Source organism: Vigna umbellata, chromosome 4 (genome assembly GCF_029865625.1).
Source record: "Vigna umbellata cultivar VRB3 chromosome 4, Vumbellata_1.0, whole genome shotgun sequence".
In the NCBI taxonomy this organism is placed as follows: Eukaryota; Viridiplantae; Streptophyta; class Magnoliopsida; order Fabales; family Fabaceae; genus Vigna; species Vigna umbellata.
The window spans coordinates 1225337-1245277 of NC_142168.1; the positions used below are offsets into that span (position 1 = coordinate 1225337).

Genomic DNA, 19941 nt, shown 5'->3' on the forward strand with positions numbered 1-19941 from the left:
TAACCATCTGTGATTAAAAAAACATCTAAAAAATAAATAAAAACTATCTACGACAAAATTATTAGAATTATTTAAATTCATTTTCATAATTATAATAATGACCCTTTTATTTTTTATTATAGTTAAAAGAATTAAACATACATGCACATAACAGTATTGATAAAGATTATTGTTTTATATTCCCTACCAATCAATGGCTAGAACCATGTAAAGAACTTAAGTATCCTAAATGTATAATCTTACAAGATTAAAAGACTATTTGAAAAAAATCAAATTGTTATGTGCTTTTAAAAAATATATTAGGTTAGGAATTTGTTAGTAAACCAAAAAGTTGTAGTATCTACTACTCCGATCAGTTAAAGCAGATCTTATGTAACATTGTTGATCTTCTTCATCCATTTTTAGGAAGTACTTCAGTTTCCAGCCTAACAATACATTTCGATTAATTGGTAAAATTGATTTCACCATCCTTCACGATTAAGAAATAAGAATACTTCAAATTTTAATCAAACACAAATTTGATACTGGTCATTATTCAACACTGATGTGTGCTATCTCAGAAATATCAATTTACATGTTTTAATTCCTGGGATGAAAATTTGAGTGACAACGCTGTCAAAATCTTGAATCAATAAATTGGCATTTCCCTCTACAACAATGGAACAGAATATTTGAGATATTCTTTTTCCCATCTTTTCTTACACCCAGACCTCTCCATCCGACCATCCCTTTTCACTTTTCTGTCTACATTACAACAGTGATGGATACACTTAATATATTGGCATATCATACAGTTGTTACCAGCGTAATGCAAGCATTTGATGATGTTCGCTTGCGTTTAGAGCCCCAACAGAAATCTAGCTTGCCAATCTTCTTTTTGGTCCCTAGAAAGCCTTGACAATTTGCTGCACCACAGTTGCATTTAACCTCTGGACCAAATTGCACAAATCTACAAAGCCAATAACCACATAACATTAAATCTCTATTGTGGAAGTTTCAGAGAAAAGCTACTGCAGAGTAAACAAAATTAAAATTATCTGATAGATCCTTTAGTTATTAGGTAGCTATGTTACTAGTTTAGTTAGTCAAAGAAATACAAGACATATGTTAGAAAGGAGAATGGGGCTGCAGCTAATTCACGACTCCTACTAGCTAAAAGTTAAGTGGGGACAGTCTTTGCTCCATTTTTCACTCAAGTAGTATTCAAAGACATTGGTATCTTCTCTCTTCAAGCAAGCTTTCTAACCTAGAGCATTTGAGTTTCTGCCCAATCTATTGCACTCTGGCTTAGTTTCATGCCCAGGCAGGGCATTCGAAAGGAGTTTAAGCCAACATTGCACTTCAGTGCAGTATTTTACCAACCCATACCACTCTAATGGAGTCTCCAACTGCGCCTCACTGAAAGTAAGAAACTTTATTCTCTGGTCTCTTAACGTCCACATTTTATTTGTACAAACACTGTTTAACTTGTCTAACCCTTTTTTAATTAAAATTTAAAAACCTATTTTTTTGTTGCATTTACACGTCAACACCTTTTTGAAACTTTAACAATGCAGACAATAGATGAGGTACATTGGTATTATTAAATGCTTATTAGTCTTTTAACTAGCAGAAGAGGAAGTACAATATAAAATAAAATAATGTCTCACTTTTTAGGTATGCAATCACAAAAAACATTAAAAAAATTTGAGTTCATCATCTTATTTTGTTATTCTACTCATTTCATTAGAATTTTTCCAATTGTATATGCAACTCTCGTCCCCTATAATTTAAACATTAATAGTGTCCGGTGTCCTGTATTTTCAATTAATAGTTTAAGCTTATAGGTCCTCATCCTTTGTGATGTGTTCTATTCATGTCTAAGAAGGGTCAGTACATTATTCTATATTCTTTCTTTCATGTATATAGGATGAGGAAGAATTCTTTTAAAGATATATATTATCATCATATTAGAATATATTTTTTTTATGTAAAAAGAAGTTTAATAATCTAAACTGATAAATTAAATAGAAAGACTGGATCAAAATACATACAATAAATTTTCTAAAAAAGTAACCAAACAAAAATATCAGACTCTAAAAGAACTCGATCATCTCATCACTCTTTCAAATTTATTGTAAAACCACCACAAACATGTTAAACATCCACGGATTATTATTGTCTATCCACATTGATTATTACAAGATTATTATTATTCTCATTACAATCATCATTAATGTCATGATGATCAGTGTCTACTGCAACAACTACTGCTAACATCAATGTCATGATAACTATTGCAACCACCACCAACGTTCATACAGTGATAGCTGTGGCAGTCATTGCATTGGCGGCAAATATGGGAATGGTGACACTAACAAGAACAGTGGTGATAAAAACAATCATGATTATAATTGTGATAGATTCATCACAATCTCGAAAAAAAAATAGCGTAATAATTGAAACCTTTTTATATTTTGATTTTTTTTAAAGAATATTATAGATATTCGATCTTATATATTTTAATACAGGTTGTCCCTTTCAATTTAACAGTCAAAATCAGTCATTACCTAAGAAAGGCATGCTTAAGGGGAAGAAGATGGGCATCAGTCTATCAACCATCACCAATATTTAAACTTGGAAAGTGTAGTGATAAAATCAATCAGTTCCGATAGATCTAGAGGTTGTAGTAACTTCGATGTGGATTGAGTTTGGTATTTCCATTGTTGACAAATGTCACGCCCTAACAAAAACATTAACTTCCACTTATGCCACACCAATAGACTTCATATCTACAAATAATTTCAGTATAATTTCTTTATTTCCATACTCTTTCAACTCATCTATATAAGGGTATAAAAATTTCACTACGTTTAGTTTTACTTCTATCCATCCGAACAACACTTTTCTTTATTTCTATCAAATTTTCCTTCATATTTATTTTGACTGTTCATTCCTAATCCAAACAACCCAAAATTCATTCACTATTTTTAACCAGACATGTTAAAACACAGTATATAAACTTTGACCCACAGATGGTATTTAGCCTAACTTTTTCAAGCTTTTTAAAAGGAAAAGTTAAACATAACATAATTGAAAGGAACTCTAGTATGTCACTTTTAATATTTGCCAAGTCTTGTAAACAGGATTAGCTAGACCCCTAATTTATTTCTTTCTTATTGACGGCCTGGACAGATTTGCGTACATTTGAACAGCTGATTTACTGGCTGTTTTATTTCATTGACGGATTTGCATAGTTGTAAACTAGGCAAAGTTTCCTTGTACAGTTATACACAGTTTCTATGCATAACATTAAAGATTCTCATTAAATGGGGTCTCTCAATGACGCGAGGTAATCAATCAGATTTGATATGGTACCAAAGCTTCAGAATGTGTTTGTCACTTTGATCATCTACTAATTTGATTTCAGTTGGATACCTAGTACATGATAACTACAATATCTTTTTCTCTAAGAAATGCTTATCCTGTACAACATCGAGTGTCACAGAAACTGATCATGAAGGGAGCTAAAGCGTGAGGACTATTTCCTCGTCCTATAACCTTGTTTTTGGCTTGTAAAACGATTGCTAATTGGATTGAGGTGCAGCATAAGAGATTTGACCACCCTAACACTCAAATTTTAAGATATTTGTTTCAACATGCCTTTCTTTGAAATAAAGACCAAACTTATGATTCTAAATTCTCATGAAATTTTCAACATTTCACGTCCTTGTAGACATCAACATATTGGAATGGCTGAAATAGATCTCTCACAATTTAGGGTAGAATAATTGATGTATTAAATTATGATGAGAATAGAATTATATATACAAGACTAGAAAGCTATTTTAGGAAGTATAATAATAGCACCTAGACAATTAGATCCCTAGGATTAAGGGATATTCCCATCATACACTATAATTGTAATCTGCTAAATAAGGAAACAATACAACTAATAAAACACAGATTCTGATAGAAATAATACAAGCTAATAAAACAGATTCTAACAAGAACCATCATTTTTATTGTTATGTATGCACTTTGCATCTACAGTCCTTGATGCCTTTTAAATTTTGGGTAGAAACTTTATAAATTGTTGTTTATCTTACGTTACCATCTGAATATGTGTCCCCATTGTTGGGAAGATAACAAAAAGCAAGCGGAAACCAAAACTCGGATCAAATCTTGCCTCAATAAATAATTGTAATGGTAAGATGCACAAAAAAGAGAAGGAAGAAATCAACAAGCACCAAAACTTTTAACATGGAAAAACTTGAATATAGAGGAAAAACCCAAGGAACCTAGTCCAGAAAAATCTTCCACTAATAATAATTAATACTTACAAATCTTGGAACTTCCAAGGATCAACAGAAAACATATTCTTTTCACAAACAAGGTGGATAATGCAAGAAAGTACCCCAATGGGTACTTAATTAAACAATAGAGAGAACCACTCTCTAATCTCACCAAAGGCACTCTCTAGTGACTTCTCCTTTTTCTTTTCTCAACACTCAAAGCTAAAGGAGTGGAGGATCAATTGCACACCCTATTGAATTTGGCTTGGCTTTTGAGTATTTACACAAATACACTGAACGAAGGAAAACCAGAAAGACAAGCTTTTGGTTGGTGTGCAAAGTAAGCTAATGCACTCACAAGTTGTGAGAAGGAACAAACTTTAGTTGATGTTGAAGTAGTTGGTTTGCTTTTTATGGAAAAATTTAACGTGCAAACAAAACTTTCTTCTTCTTAAAATTAGTGTGGGCCCATAATTGGTGACCCACCTAACAAATCTCCCTTCACCAATTAATTGGAGCTATAGTCAACCAAACTGTCTTCTTCCCTAGAGTTTGCAATTTTTCTGCATGTAAAATCTTAGTCATCATATTGACCCATTCTTGTTAGTATGGATTTCCCAACAATCACCGCCTTCAAGTGTCAATTTCTTCTCATTGGCACTTCCCTCTTGAACTAACCATGAGTACCACTAATTGTATTGTCGTTTATTATAATGAGACACACTTGTCTGACTCTTGTCAAGAAGACTTTTGATAGAGGGACTCATCTAAACCGATCACCAACACTAACCATAGACTTTGATACCAATTGTTGAGAAGAGAATATTCTTTCTTGTCGATCCTCGAAAGTTCCAAAAGGAGTTTTGGTGGACTCATTAATTATTATTAGTGGAAGACTTTTCTAGACTCGGTCCCGTGGGTTTTTGCTCAATATTCAAGCTTTCCCTCATTAAAAGTTTTGGTGCCTGTTGAATTCTCCCTTCTCTATTTTGTGCATCTTATCGTTACACATATTATTTATTAAGGGAAGATTTCATCTAGGTTTTTGCTTTGGCTTGTGTTAGATATATTATATCTTTTATCTTTTAGTTAGTTTGTTATTATTTCTCATTTGTATTTTGGGCTTAGCCTATATTTCTTCTATTATAAATAGAGAACCCTATGTGTGTATTTTACACAAGGGAGATTAATCCAAATATAGTTTTTCACTATATTCAACATGGTATCAGAGCAGGTTTTCTGATCTTCTTCCAAGGTCTCTGCTGTCTGCCGACGGCCGGCCGCCATGGCCGTCGGCAGCCCCTAAAATTTCAGTGGGCAGCCCTTTCTTTTCTTCTTAAATCTGTGCAACAGTCAGTACCAGTGCAGCCAGTCGCCTCTGCCGTCGACCATCGCCAGCCACTGTCCGCCGCCAACCTTTGTCCGCGGCCGGCCACCGTCGCCGCCGCTGCCGTTGCTTATTTCATCTAGGTTTTTGCTTTGGCTTGTTATTTTGTTATCATCCAAACAACAAGTATCGATGCGATGGTTAGTGATGGTGACTGACTTAGACAAATTCTTGTATCAAAAGTCTTCCTGATGGAAGGTCAAGCATGTGTGCCCCATTATAATGAAGGACGATACAAATAAAGGTACTAATGGTTAGTTCAAGGGGGAAGTGCCAATGTGAAAGGGCTCACACTTGGTGGAAGATTGTAGGAAAATCAATATCGACAAGAATGGGTCAGACATAATGAGAAAGATCTTATTTTTACAAAAATTTGCAATTTGAAAGGAGGAAGTTAGTTTGGTTGACTATGTCCCCAATTAATTGGCAAGGGGAAGATTTGTCAAATGGGTCACCAATTATTCGACCCATACTAACTTTAAGAAGAAAATTTTGTTTGCAAGTGAAATTTTTCCAAAGAAAGCAAACTAACTACCGCAATATCAACAAAAGTTTGTCCCTTCATACAATCCATGAGTGCATTAACTTACTTTGCACACCAACCAAAAGCTTGACTCTTTTTCCTTTCCTTAGTTCGGTTGTTTTTATAAATACCCAAAAGCCAAGATAGATTCAATAAGGTGTGTAATTCATCCTCCACTCCTTCAAATTTGAGTGTTGAGAAAAGAAAAAGGAGAAGCCACCAAAGAGTGCCTTTGGTGAGACCAAAGAGTGAAAAAGAAGCCACTAGAGAGTGGTTCTCTATTGTTTAATTAAGTACCTAATAGGGTATTATTTTGTGTTGTTATCCGCCTATTTGGTGAAGAGAATATTTTTTTTATTGATCCTTGAAAGTTCCAAGAGGAGTGAAGTATATTGATTAATTATTAAAAATGGAAGATTTTTCTGGACTAGGTCCCATGCATTTTTACTCCACATTAAGGTTTTCTCACATTAAAAATTTTAGTGTCAATTGATCTCTCCCTTCTCTATTTTGTGCATCTTATCGTTACACATTATTTATTAAGGGTAGATTTGATCTGGCTTTTTGCTTCCGCTTTTTATTTATTATTTTTGTTATCTTCCAAAAACACCTATATTATTAGCTATTTGGTCAAGATTTGAGTTATCATAATTTACATCTATTAGTTGTTTCGTTCATCTATTGTCTTTTGAATGTCTTACACTCATTGAACAACCTGCTCAATGTGTTTTTTTGGAATAGTTCATGAGAAAAAGGTTATGTAGGTTATGATGATATGGTTAATCAAATTTGTATTTGTTTAAAGAACAGTACTTCTTTCAAAAACATATTTCACCTCACTTTGATCAAGTGTTGCTTCCTCAATTTGATTATATGCCCCTTCACATGAAGGCTTATAAAGAACATAATCATTTGGAAACAATGATTAAACCAATGATTGTGCCCTTTAGATCGTATACCATGCTCATGAAAAGTACAAGACATTCAATACTATTGACTAAGAAATGAGGTTACAAGGACAAGCATTGACAAGATTGTTGAATATAGTTAAAAGCTGTATTTGGATTAATCTCCCTTATGTTAAATACACATAGGGTTCTCTATTTATAATAGAAGAAATATGGACTAAGCCCAAAATACAAATGAGAAATAATAACAAACTAACTAAAAGATAAAAGATATAATATATCTAACACTCCCCCTCAAGCTGGAGCATACAAATTGTATGAACTAAGCTTGGAATAGATGAACTCAGTGTTGAACTAGATGATTTGTCTTCAAGAGTGTGAGGCAAACATAGATGGACTAACAACAGCTTGTGAAACTTCAACTTCAAAAGTGGATGAAGGAGAGCGGTGGACAATGACAAACTGCAACGACTGATTCCCAATCATTGATGGATGAGTGACGGGATCAACAGTAGTAGCTGAAAGTTAAGAGCTACAAAACTGCAGGGACTACACTAAATCCTCATCAATGATGGCTGGGTGACGGGATCAACAGTAGTAACTGAAATCTACAAAACTGCAGGGACTACACCCATATATATGTGACTTGCAGTGTCTTGGAAACGTACTCCCCCTTAGTGTGAAGGGCGGAAATGTGGAATATCACAGTTGCTGGACCACTAAAACAAAACAAAATATTAAGCTACAATGCTGAAATAAAGGCATCAAAGATCCAAAGACATGTTGGAGGTCCAAAATTCTTTGCTGGACAACTCCCAAGTGGTGATACTTAGCCGTGTATCACAAGAAGATCGGGCTAAACTCTAGCCCAAGAAAAACTGACGCAGTTGTCTGAGGCGGTAGCGACTGCAGCGGCGGTTGACTGCTATAAAACTGTAGGGACAAAATTGCCATCACTGACTGATGGGGCCTGTAGTGGCTGGAAGCGACAAAACTACAGGGACTGCCATCACTAACTGACGAGGTGATGGGGGCCTACAGTGGTTGAAAGCATACGGTGCCTGGACAGTGGCAAACTGCGCCTGGACAGCGGCAAACGGCGCGTGGACAGCGGCAAACGGCGCAGAAAGCGGCAAACGGCGCGGGACAGCGGCAAAACGGCGCCTGGACAGGCATCAGCAACTGAGACGAAGCACACAACCCAGAAGCGGCATCAGCAGCTGAGACGAAGAACACAACGCAGAAAGGAAGGTCCGACGATGCGGAACGTGCGGCGAGATGAAGATGCTTTGAAAACAGACGAAGATGGCAGCAATGGTTGCTCTGGAAGGTCTGAACAGAGAGAGGGAGGTCCGGCGAGACAACCGGCAGCGTCGCGGTTTGATGCCGATGCTGGGAAGGCGGCGCGTGTCAAACACGCACCCGAGATCTGACGGAGAAGAAGCGGCGCGTGGCGGAGCGTGGGAAGGAGTCAGACGCCGGCACCGGTGGGGTTGGTCGTCGCGTGAAGAGGCGAACCAGATCCAGTGGTCGCCGGACGGAACTGTGACGGTGGCCGGCGACAAGGCGGCGGCGGACTGGCCGGAAAGAAGCGCTGCGTGGCGGCGCGTGACTGAGAGGTGGCTCTCGAAATCGGCGTGGTTGGTCGTCGCTCGAAGAGACGGTCCAGATCCGCAGGTCACCCGTCGAAACTGTGACGGTGGCCGGCGGTGGCGGCGGCAACGGCAGCGGCGGCGACGGTGGCCGGAGTTAGCAGCGACGGCAGAGGAAAGTGGCGGCGACAGCAGTGGCACACTGGGTCTGGACTGGTGCTGACTGTGGCAGAGATTTAAGAAGAAAATATGGACTGCCCACTGAGATTTTAGGGGTTGCCGGCAGACAGCAGAGACCCTGAAAGAAGATCAGAGAACCTGCTCTGATACCATGTTGAATATAGTTAAAAGTTGTATTTGGATTAATCTCCCTTATGTTAAATACACATAGGGTTCTCTATTTATAATAGAAGAAATATGGACTAAGCCCAAAATACAAATGAGAAATAATAACAAACTAACTAAAAGATAAAAGATATAATATATCTAACAAAGATGAATGTAATTTATGTTCAAGGAAGGAGAGAAGGAGAATTGACCAACTCCTTAAGAATCATGTTTGGACCTGTTGGCTAAAGTAATAAAAAGAAAAACTCTAAAAGAGAAGAAAGCTTAGAAGTATTACCGAAAACATGATCAAAAGCATCTAAATCAAGAATACACAAACTTTGGTTTTACCCAAAGATATTCCTAATATTCTTCATAAGAAAACTTAGGATCCACCATATTAGATTTGGAGACATTGGTTGTCTCCAATCCTCTTACAATAAGAGCATTAAGGATGACCACAACCACTTCATCCTCTTCTATATGTGTAGCCACCCTTCTGCGAGTACACACCATGACAAATGATTCAAAAAATCATGCAAATTTAAGGTAATGAGAGTGAGAACACGAAGCATTCATGATATGAGACTTTCCATTGATGGAATTTCTTGACCAGTCAAGATTTGGTCTTGTACAAGATAAAAATTTGGGTGTGTAGCATGAAGAATTATAACCATGTAGAACTTATCCAACTTCTTAATCTCTTCTAAAGAATCAACTTCTAAAAATATCTTCAATTCCTCAATAGTTTATTGGGCTTTAGCAATAAGGAGGTCATGTCATCATGTATTTGTTTCAAAGATTCCAGTTTATGAGCATAATCATAAAGGTGTTGAAATCATTTGCAAGAAAAAACTCAGCCTTCTTCCAGAAGGAGTTACAAATTTTAATTGCTCCAAGAGTTCCCAATATATTGGGTAGCACAGGCTGTCATAGTAGGATACAAAGCTGAAAATCCATCTTCTTCCACTGTTCCACCTTGTCAAATGGTAATGATTATGGAAGCCTTGGCCAGGAAACAAGAGCTCAACTGATGAAGACCAAGACAAGTAATTTTCAACATAAGGTCTGAAGAAATTATTCGAGAACAAAAAAAAAAGTGGGCAGGTCTGCCAATAGCCATTTAAAAAAAAAGGCAGGTAAAAAGAAAGGAATCTGCAAGGTATTCAACTATGATTATGCGTGAACCAATACAAAATGAAGACAAGTTGGAAGAAAAGCAGTTAGTGAGAGCAAAAACGGTGGTGTGAAATTGTTGTAGTGGTCAAAAGGTTGTGCATGGACAATACACACTGTTGCACGGGGAAGAGATGGCCTCCAAGACTGGTAGGATCCTCCATTGCTCAGATGGGCACTTCAGATCCAACTCTTTTTTGAAAAAAAGTCAGTGGGCAATAGCAACAGACAATAACATGTAATGGGTTTTGTGTTTCTAGACAAGATAGACACAACTGCTCAAAAGCAGCAAGGCAATGCAGCTATTGATGGTGGACAGCAACAGAAAGTGAAGAATGCACCAGATTATGACAAATTGAGCAAACTCAACCTGCTTTGATACAAACTTAAGACTGGAAAATATGAAAAATGACAAAGAGAGTTCGGTGATCTCTAAGCTAATTCATTCATTTATATGGATTCTTACATCAATAGAGAAATAAATATAATATGATGATCTACACATAGGTAATACAAGACCTATTCTAACAAGTTAACTCTTTTACATAAGCAATTATGGCATATACTTAGGTTGAAAAATGGATGTAAATATTGCACATTTACTGTACAATAAATATAGATAGATTTGTTTGTAAGAAATCCCTAAAATAAGGGATTGGGATTTGTAGATTTGCTCAAGATTCAGAGTCTTTACATCTGGAGATTTCTTTCCTTTATTTTAGCAGATTTATTTCCTTTTATTAAGGATTTCGTTTTTTCAAAACACCAATGCATTGTTTCTCTTTTATATCAAGAAAAGTAATTCCATATTACTGCTTACTACCTACACATTTTTTCACAACTTTTAGGAGTTAATCACTTAGGCTAGATTGTAAAATGCCAATTTTACCCAGACTCCCGTGGAAGTGAATGTGAAAGCACTATAAAGATGAAGGAAAACCCATGCCTAATCCTTCCCTATATAGTCAATGGGTTAGCAACATCAATTATTTAATTATTACTCATCTCAACCTTGCTTTTTTGTTCAACTAGTCAATTAATGCACTCTCCTCTTTTAAACTTGGTTGACGCTCACTGAATAAATTAGGTACTCACTAAGTACTCTTGCTCAAGGTATTTTACTCAAAGTAGCCTGTCACTATATTCATGAAGCCTATGATGCCCACCTTATGTGTCTTCCTCATGTCTCCAACAATCTGAAGATTGTTGATGTCTTTTACTAAGGCCATGTCTCACCTCGCCATCAACTTCTGGTAGGCAAATTGATGCTTCAAGATCCACCAGCAATATTTACTCAAAGAAAATTGCACAAATTAGAGAAGTTGGTTTAATTGCTTTATTTCATTGATTGACATATTTAAATGGCACTAAATTAGTTATGCACTAGGTAAAGTTTCCTTGTATAACATTAAAGATTATTATTATTAAATAAGATTCTCTTAGTAATGAGCCACTCAGTCAAATTTGACATGTCACCATTTTCTAGTCCACTTCTAGAGAATTGTCAACTCTCTCTCAACCATAGCATAAAAGGTAGGATCAAATTTACCTGTAATCATATGTTAATGGCTCTCCAGATTCTATTGAACGAGCAGCAAATACACCCACACGTGTTTCACCATCTACTTGCCTAGAAGAAACCAGATAAATTTAGACCTAAATATAAAACAGATGTTGCGACGAAATACATAAATAGATTCATTTTGTTAAATGGCAGTGAATATGCCAAATTATTCTAGTTATACAACATATCAATCAGCTGCAAAGAAGATTATCATAAAGTAGAAAACCTACCAATTAACAAGTTAAATGTCAATAACTTAAGCACAAAAATATAAACCACTTCATCAATAGCAGTATATGGCTTATAATAAAAACATTATTTTAGGGGAACATGGTACTTAGTACTAAAAATTTAATGGACACCTAAGTCAGGAATTCTATATTAGAATACAAATTCTAAGCTGAGAACATACAAAATTAAGAACACAATATAAGAAAAGAAAGATATGTTTCATACATGAGCATTAACAAACTCCTGTAGAACAATATGGAACATACAATTCACTTGTGCAGGAAATTGACTGCCTCATGCTCTCTATACTTCCTGCTAAAAGCATAAAGAAACTATTTCACTATATTACAGGTTGTCAAGCTACTAATTTAAGTTGCCTGTGCACTAACATGCCAAATCCTCCCATGTTGCATATATAACAAACTTTGGCCAACCTTCCTCCCTAAACAAATTTCCTACCTCCTAGGCAAACTGTTAGGCACAACCAAATACAACAAGTTGACAATAACACAAGATTACAGGTTTATTATAGGATAGAAGAAGGTTTAAAAATAATAACTAAGAATACAGTTGTAAGATAGCTTTGACAGCAATATTTTGTTGGCAAATAGGTTCCCTTTTATGGGAAGCTTAGAGGGAAAAGGAATTACTTTTGGGAGTTTAAAGAGTTTTGTAACTGGAATAATCTTAGTGAAAAGGAGAGTGCTTCTTTGTATCTTTTGTTGTACGTGTGGTGAATCAAATTTACTATTCATTGTTTTTCTCAAAAAGTGATGTTTCCTAACAATTTAAACTAACCTTCAAGATCTGAGTGCATAATGGAAAACGTAGTGGATACTTTGGAGAAATAGGCCAACAAATAGTGGAAGGAGACCTAAGAACAAACATGTCTTTGGTAAAAGAAAACATAAATGTTAAGGGGACTTTGAGTCTAAATCAACCTTACAAACTGGCTTGTAAAATGAGATTTACACGCATTTATATAATGTAAATTGATATTATCTCTAGTCAATATGGAACTTCTAACACACCTCTCTCACACCAAGACATATAAACCTGCCAAGATTAAACTAGATGATTTGGTATATTTAAAACTTTGACCACATAGACAGACCTCTATATCTAATCAACTTCTTCCCAAACTGTTACCACATTACTATGGATCATATTTGGTACTTTAGCAACTCAGTGGAAGTGGCTTTCAAATTAGAATTACCACAACAAGCTTGAATTCATCTTGTGTTTCAAGTATCTTGGCTTAAGAAGGCCAAAGGGAAACATTCAAAGGAAGTTGCTCTAAAATTGCAAGGAACTATCAAATTGTTCATTCAAGCTTACATCCAAGGAAGACGCAAGATCACTAAAAATGTTACTCCAGTACAACATGTGTTAGTGCAATGGAAAGGAAAACAATTGAGGGATTCACATCGGAAGATTTATCTACTATTCAAAATCAATTTCTTGATTTTAACCCTGAGGACAAGGTTAATTCTAAGGAGGGTGGCATTGTTAGGAAAAAACAAATGCAACATGTTAACAATAAGGCAGGATTACATGTTTATTACAGGAGGAGGTTTTAAAACAATAACTAAGAATACAGATGTACTGTTAGGATACAAGGTATATGAGAGAAGAAGGTATAGGAGAGAAGGAGAAGGCCGAACGGTGGAAGCGGAGAGAGGTCAGGCCGAACGATGGAAGGCGAAGAAAGGTCAGGTCGGCCGAACGGTGGAAGGCAAAGAGAGGTCAAGCCGAACGGTGGAAGGCGGGGAGAGGTAAGGCCGAACGGTGAAATGCAGAGAGAGGTCAAGCCGAACGATGGAAGGTGAGGAGGGGTCAGGCCGAACGGTGGAAGGCGATGAGGAGTCAAGCCAAAAGGCTGAAGGCGGTGAGAGCTCGAGCCAAACAGTGAGAAGCATCAAAGAACCTGAGCCGACCGGTTGAGGAGCGACTATCCTAACTGTTGTAGCAGTTAGGATAGGCGGGAAATATTTAGTATATTTAGAGTAATATTCTAGAGAAATATTTAGAGCGATATGCTAGGAAAATATTTTATTTAGGGAAATATATTCTCGGGAAATATTTTATTTAGAACAATATTCCAGGGAAAGGTTTAGCACAAGATGTGCGAGAAACAATTAGTATAAATAGAGGGAGAGTCTATTGTTAGGGTTATGCTTTTGATTATTGAGTTTGTTGACAGACGACTATGCTCCTATGAGGGAGGTTATGCTCCCAATTATTGTTTACTTTTGTTTATTCAAATATTACCATCAATAAAAGAGATTCATTCTTCCATTATCATTTGTTCATTGTCTTTTCTACCTATTGTGATCGTGTTTAATTATGTCTCCTATTCGGATATGTAACATGTACGGTAGCTTGTACCACTATAGTTTGTTAGTAGCTAGGATCTCTTTTAGAGGAAGCTTATAGGGAAAAGGAATCAGTTTGGAAGTTTTAAGAGTTTTGTAACTGGAATAATCCAATAGAAAGGAGAGTGCTCCTTTGTATCTTTTGTTATAAATTTGCAGAAATAAAGAGGCTCAAATTTTTCTATTCATTGTTCTCTAAAAACAGTTTTGTTTAATAACACAAACAAACTTCAAAAATAATCTAATTACTTGGAACTTCAGAATCCAATTAGCCCATGTTTTGAATAAGACTTAAGCGAATTTACATCTTACAAATTGTGAAGCAAATTAGTCTTAATGGTCTTAAAGGGTCAAATACATCTTCAATCTCATTTAGAATATAGCAGCATAGCTTTACAGAAGACCAATTAATCAACAAAGCATAATATTGAACACAAATCACACCATATAGCAATATACAAGCTACGCTACAGAGAATGCTCTATCTACAAACTAAAAATAACAGTGCAATGAAGATGGGGAAATGGTAATTGTAGGATTGTTTTTCTCAATGTATAACAAGACTCCCACGATCCTTTTTATAGACTTACTTAACTAATTCATTAGGAATTAGAAAATGAATTAATTTGGTTACTATCGTAAATTTGTTATAAATTTATTGATTTTCCAAAATTATCCCCAACATTAACAAGACATTTTTTTCAAAACAATTGTTTTAACTTTTTTAATCTCACATCATGTATACACACACACACACACACAATATATTTCTTTAATTTTTGCTAGCTATGCATGTGAATAATCAAAGTAAATTTAAAAAAAAAAATGCTCTATACACAAAACGAAGTTAAACTCACACAGAGCCTAATACATTAACATACTTTACTTTCTATTACTTGAACTCAGAAAATGACTCGTAATTAAGGATATTTTTATGAAAAACAATTAATGTGGAAGACATACCAGATTGGTTTTATATAAAGGACCAAATCAAACACTATATTTGGTTCTTATAAAAAGGACCAAAGAGCATATTGGCTATTTTAGAAACACATCCGGACTCAAGATAGCTTATGGCATACTGAAGAATTCAAAGAAATCTAATAATCTAAGAAACGCATCCCATGTCCTTTTGTCTTGATTAACAGAGATACACGATTGGCAGCATAAATGCTATCTATACCAGCCACTTTCTAAGAAGTTGAAATGAAAAAAAAAACAGTAATTCAGTATCTGATCTAAAAGCATGCATAGTAAGCATATCTTATTTGAGTACATGTTGTAATCTGGGATTGTTTAGGGCTTTCTTTCGGAGGCAATAAGGCAATAAGCACACCATTATAATGAACCTTCTTTTTCAGATATCGGCACATCTATGCCAAGGGTTGAGTTTCTATTAATATTCAGTTTGCCTGTAAAATAATGTTTGATTACATCAAGGAAATCAAAGTACATAATATCAGGTCATACTTCTCACAAGTTTTTAATAATAATTTGGTCCAGTAGGAAATATCGAATATGTTGATTAGTCTCTGAAGAGTGAAAAAAAAATGCAGCCTAGGATGAGTATGATGGTATTTGACACTAACCATTTTTCCAAAACACAGTTGGGATCACAGCTATGGTTCAAAAAACGTGAAGTATTTCCTTTGAAAGTTGCATCAATTGTGAAGTCTTTCCGAATCTCACACATGTAAAAATTTTGTACACCCATGTATTTCATATCCCAGAGCCTCTTCTCACATAAAGCATCGTCAATTACTGCAGCATAAAATTTTCTAGTTAAATAGATTAAAGTCGTAGCATAAAGACATAAGCTACAGAAAACATGTGGTATAGAAGATCATATGCTTTTAAAACTTTCCTGATTAAATGACATTTTATATTTTATAAAGGGCACACTCAAGTATGGTTACCAAAGAAAGGGGACACAAATAATATTTGACAATATGAAACTAGAAGCCATATAGAAACTACCTTCTCCAATATACTCAACTATAAATCCACCTTTATCAATGGTTTCAGCAGCCTCCACTCCCCATCCACAATGCTCAGTCTATAAAAAAATAAGACATTTGATAATTTATAGCAATATTTTTTAATTCTTAAGATTAATAGAAGAGAAACCCACAAAAAAATAAAAACATGCTTCAAAATAAAAATATATTGTGTCCATCTTGATGCAGTAAAATTTCACACCTTGACTATCTTGATCTTTTTCTCCTTGCGAAATGGACGATTGTTGCAATTTTCAGAGCAGCGACACGCTTTTGAGCAACTTATGCATTGAACCCTGATGGATGATATGCAATAATTAATGTATAACCCTGTTGATTAAATCTTAATAAACTATTATATTAGTCTTACATGTTCACAACCAATTACAGTGACATGTCATATAATGTGCCACGTTATTTTAAGTGTATAATTGTCAGTGTACAACACTACAACCTCTTCCATTAAAAGGGAGAAGGTGATCATAATTTTATAGACCACACAAATAATATTTCTCTATAATTTGTAAACTCAATAGGAGTAGCAGGCATCAATATTTCTATCCTTCATGTCTAGGATCAACAAATTTTCAACTGTTAAAAATCATTTATGTCTAGAATAAGCAATAGAAAAATAATTCATTGTCAACTAAAATTAAAAGACCTACACTATCTCTACATGATCCACATTTACAAATGAAGTTTCATCCAAAAGAAAAAGACTCTGATACATGTACCTGCACACACAATCATCAGAACATGTAGAGCTGCAACTGGTGCACCCTGCACCATCATCCACATTACTACGTTTCTTCTTTACTAAGTATATATCTGATATTAATTCAGGCTAGCAACAAGATGAGCAGTGTAGTACTTAACTTCAAAACTATTAATTATACCAAGAGCAAAATCAAGTTGTTTGACTTAACATTCTAAAAGGACTACGCAAATTCTAATTTTATTGAATACAATAGCTGCTTCACTATAGCACACAAGAAAACATGTAGGATACTCCGTCTTATGTGTACATATGCTGGTGGCTGCTCCATCTTACTGTCCATGTCTTTCCAGGTGGAATCAATCTTAAACTCCTCACTGATAAACGGAAGAGGCAAGCGACAGAATACTTCCTGGAAAAAAGGTGAGTGGAAATTTTAAAAACTTATATTAGCAACATTACAAAAGGTATTATGCAAGTACCTGGCTTCACTCATTCAAAAGAAACCAGCATATATAATGAACAATCAAAGTCATTAAAATTAAAATTAAAATACAGAATCCTTAATAATTTCGCATTAATTAATTTAGTAATATAGATTCCTTTCTTTCTCAAACAAGCTATATATTTTTCATCTTACATCCATAAATATCAAAAAAGGTCAGAACAGTAGACACACACGTACATAAGTGCATTAGATGTAAAATATTTTTCACAAGCCTTACCGAAATGTCAGTTGTTGAAGCATCAGGCTGCTCATCCAACAAATACAACATTCCTGTCAGCCAGCCTAATCAATGAAAAATACCAATAAAAAAATAAAACTTTGAAAAGATATATCTAAATCAAGTGAGGCTCTACAAATATATTAATCCAAGCAGAAGCAGTAAAACCTTAAAAAGTATATTTTTGCACATGTGACAACTAAATCAATTTAGACATCAAGAAAGCTTATGACTGTGTAGAGCCACTGGAACCATACGCAATATCTAACCATCACGGTGAGATATTTATAAAAGGAGATATCCAAGTGGGTAAAGAAAGAAACGCAAAATTAGATATCCTAAGCAGAACAAATAACTGAATTTGAATATGGCCGGGAATCTAGCTGAAAGAGATACAGCAGTTTGCAGTATAAACAATAAGCAGAAACAGTAAAAGATTCTGGTGAAAAGAAAAAATTGACCTTCCTATCCAAGCGCCAATCAGAAGGATGCCTCCAGCAAACAGCTAGCCCAGGATGATCTTTTAGCGGCAACACTGCGTCTGGCCACGGTGCACATTTATTATGGAACGCAATTTTACAACGTACACACCTCAAGTGCTTTTTTTGCTTGCAAATGAAGCATACCTATTCATTGAAGAACTTGGTAAGAGAATTGCAAGACAAGGAAGACAAAAATAAAGAAAAAGACTGTGGTTGCAGTTCAGCAAACAGCTTAATTCAATAACTATTCACTAAGCTCTTGTTAAATGAGAGTTATTCATAAGTTTGACAGTGTACTTATGGAAGAGTTTAGCACACACACATCAACATTTTAGAACTGACCAATCTCCATTTCCACGTGTGTTCATACCTCCCCGAGTTCATCATAAGAAACAAATACTCTAAAATTCACTCAGTGTGTTAAACTAAGTATCAGAAAAATGATAAATTACACATCGAATTAATCTTCCACAAATTTCATTAATCAGAAGAAAACCATAATTCACACGAGAAAAACCAATGCTGCATTCACAAAAAACCTACATGCTGTGGACACTTGTACTTTTTCAGACTGGTAGCTCCACCAGAATCTTTTGCACATTCAGAATGGCACCGCGCGTCGCATCCGCGAACCGAACACAACAATTCCTCCCCAGGGTAGATAAAATGGCGGCAAAAACAACACTCCCACTGAACCCACGCAAGTGACAGTCAGTTGCATGCAAAATCAATTAATCAAAAAAAAATTAAAAAGCTGGTTAAAAAAATAATACCAATTTGGGAGCGCCAACAAGAAACGGATGAGAGAAGGGATCTTTGAGGCGATCCTGAAAAGCTTTGTCGGAAGCGGGCTTCTTGACCCGATCCAGGGAGCCGCGGGTGCGTTTCAAAACCCGAGGCTCGAAGGCGGGCTCGGAAGCGAAGGCATTGGGTAGGGTTTTGACGGGAGCGTCGGCGACATCGGAGGAGCAGTGAGAGAGAGTGAGAGTGGAAGAGAGAACGAGGTTCCCTAAATCTGGCATTGCCGAAACAGTTAGGAGAAAGTTGCCGACAGAAGCGAAGGGAGAGTGAGGGAGAAAAAATGCAGAAAGAAAGAGCAAAAGATAGATGAAGAAGAGGAGGAGGAAGATGAAAAAAATGGGCGGGAAAGTCTGAATTTTCAGAGGAAGCGGTGAAATACCGAAGGATGCGTGTCACCAAATCTATATTTACTATTTTGCCACATCCTTCCTTGCACCTTCCTCTGTCTAATATAAAGGGACAAAAGTGGCTATTCGACAGTTTTGGGTATAGAAATTAAATTTTATTTAACTTATATTTTTTTTAGAGAAACAGTTTGTTGAAAGGTTAAATATATATATATATATATATATATATATATATGAAAAGGGAATTCTCTAAGTAAATTTATTTTAAAATTAAAATAATTATTTTATTAATAAGTGATTGTTTATTTAAATTTAATCATTTTTTTATTTTGTTATTTTTTTTAAATTAACCACTTTTTAGTTAAAAAATTGTCTACAAAATATATAAAAGTTACTTACAATAAATTTATAAAAAATATTTATATTTAATTTTATAATTATAATGATAATTTTATTGTTTTTTATTATAAAAATAAATAGACACACATACAAAAAAATAAACATATAGCATATATGT

At 35.3% G+C, this 19941-nt stretch overlaps 1 protein-coding gene across 1 annotated transcript; it reads right to left on the bottom strand.

The window, feature by feature from the left end:
* Positions 1–549: 549 nt before the first annotated feature.
* Positions 550–19454, bottom strand: LOC148198902 (histone-lysine N-methyltransferase ASHR3-like). Its single transcript, XM_088112004.1, has 11 exons — positions 19050–19454; positions 18820–18966; positions 18256–18420; positions 17795–17821; positions 17364–17481; positions 17089–17182; positions 16557–16650; positions 16335–16413; positions 15947–16118; positions 11737–11817; positions 550–949 (listed from the first exon to the last, which is right to left on the bottom strand). The coding sequence occupies exons 1-11, from the start codon at positions 19296–19298 to the stop codon at positions 787–789; spliced, it is 1389 nt and encodes a 462-aa protein (XP_087968130.1). The 5' UTR covers positions 19299–19454; the 3' UTR covers positions 550–786.
* Positions 19455–19941: the final 487 nt, after the last annotated feature.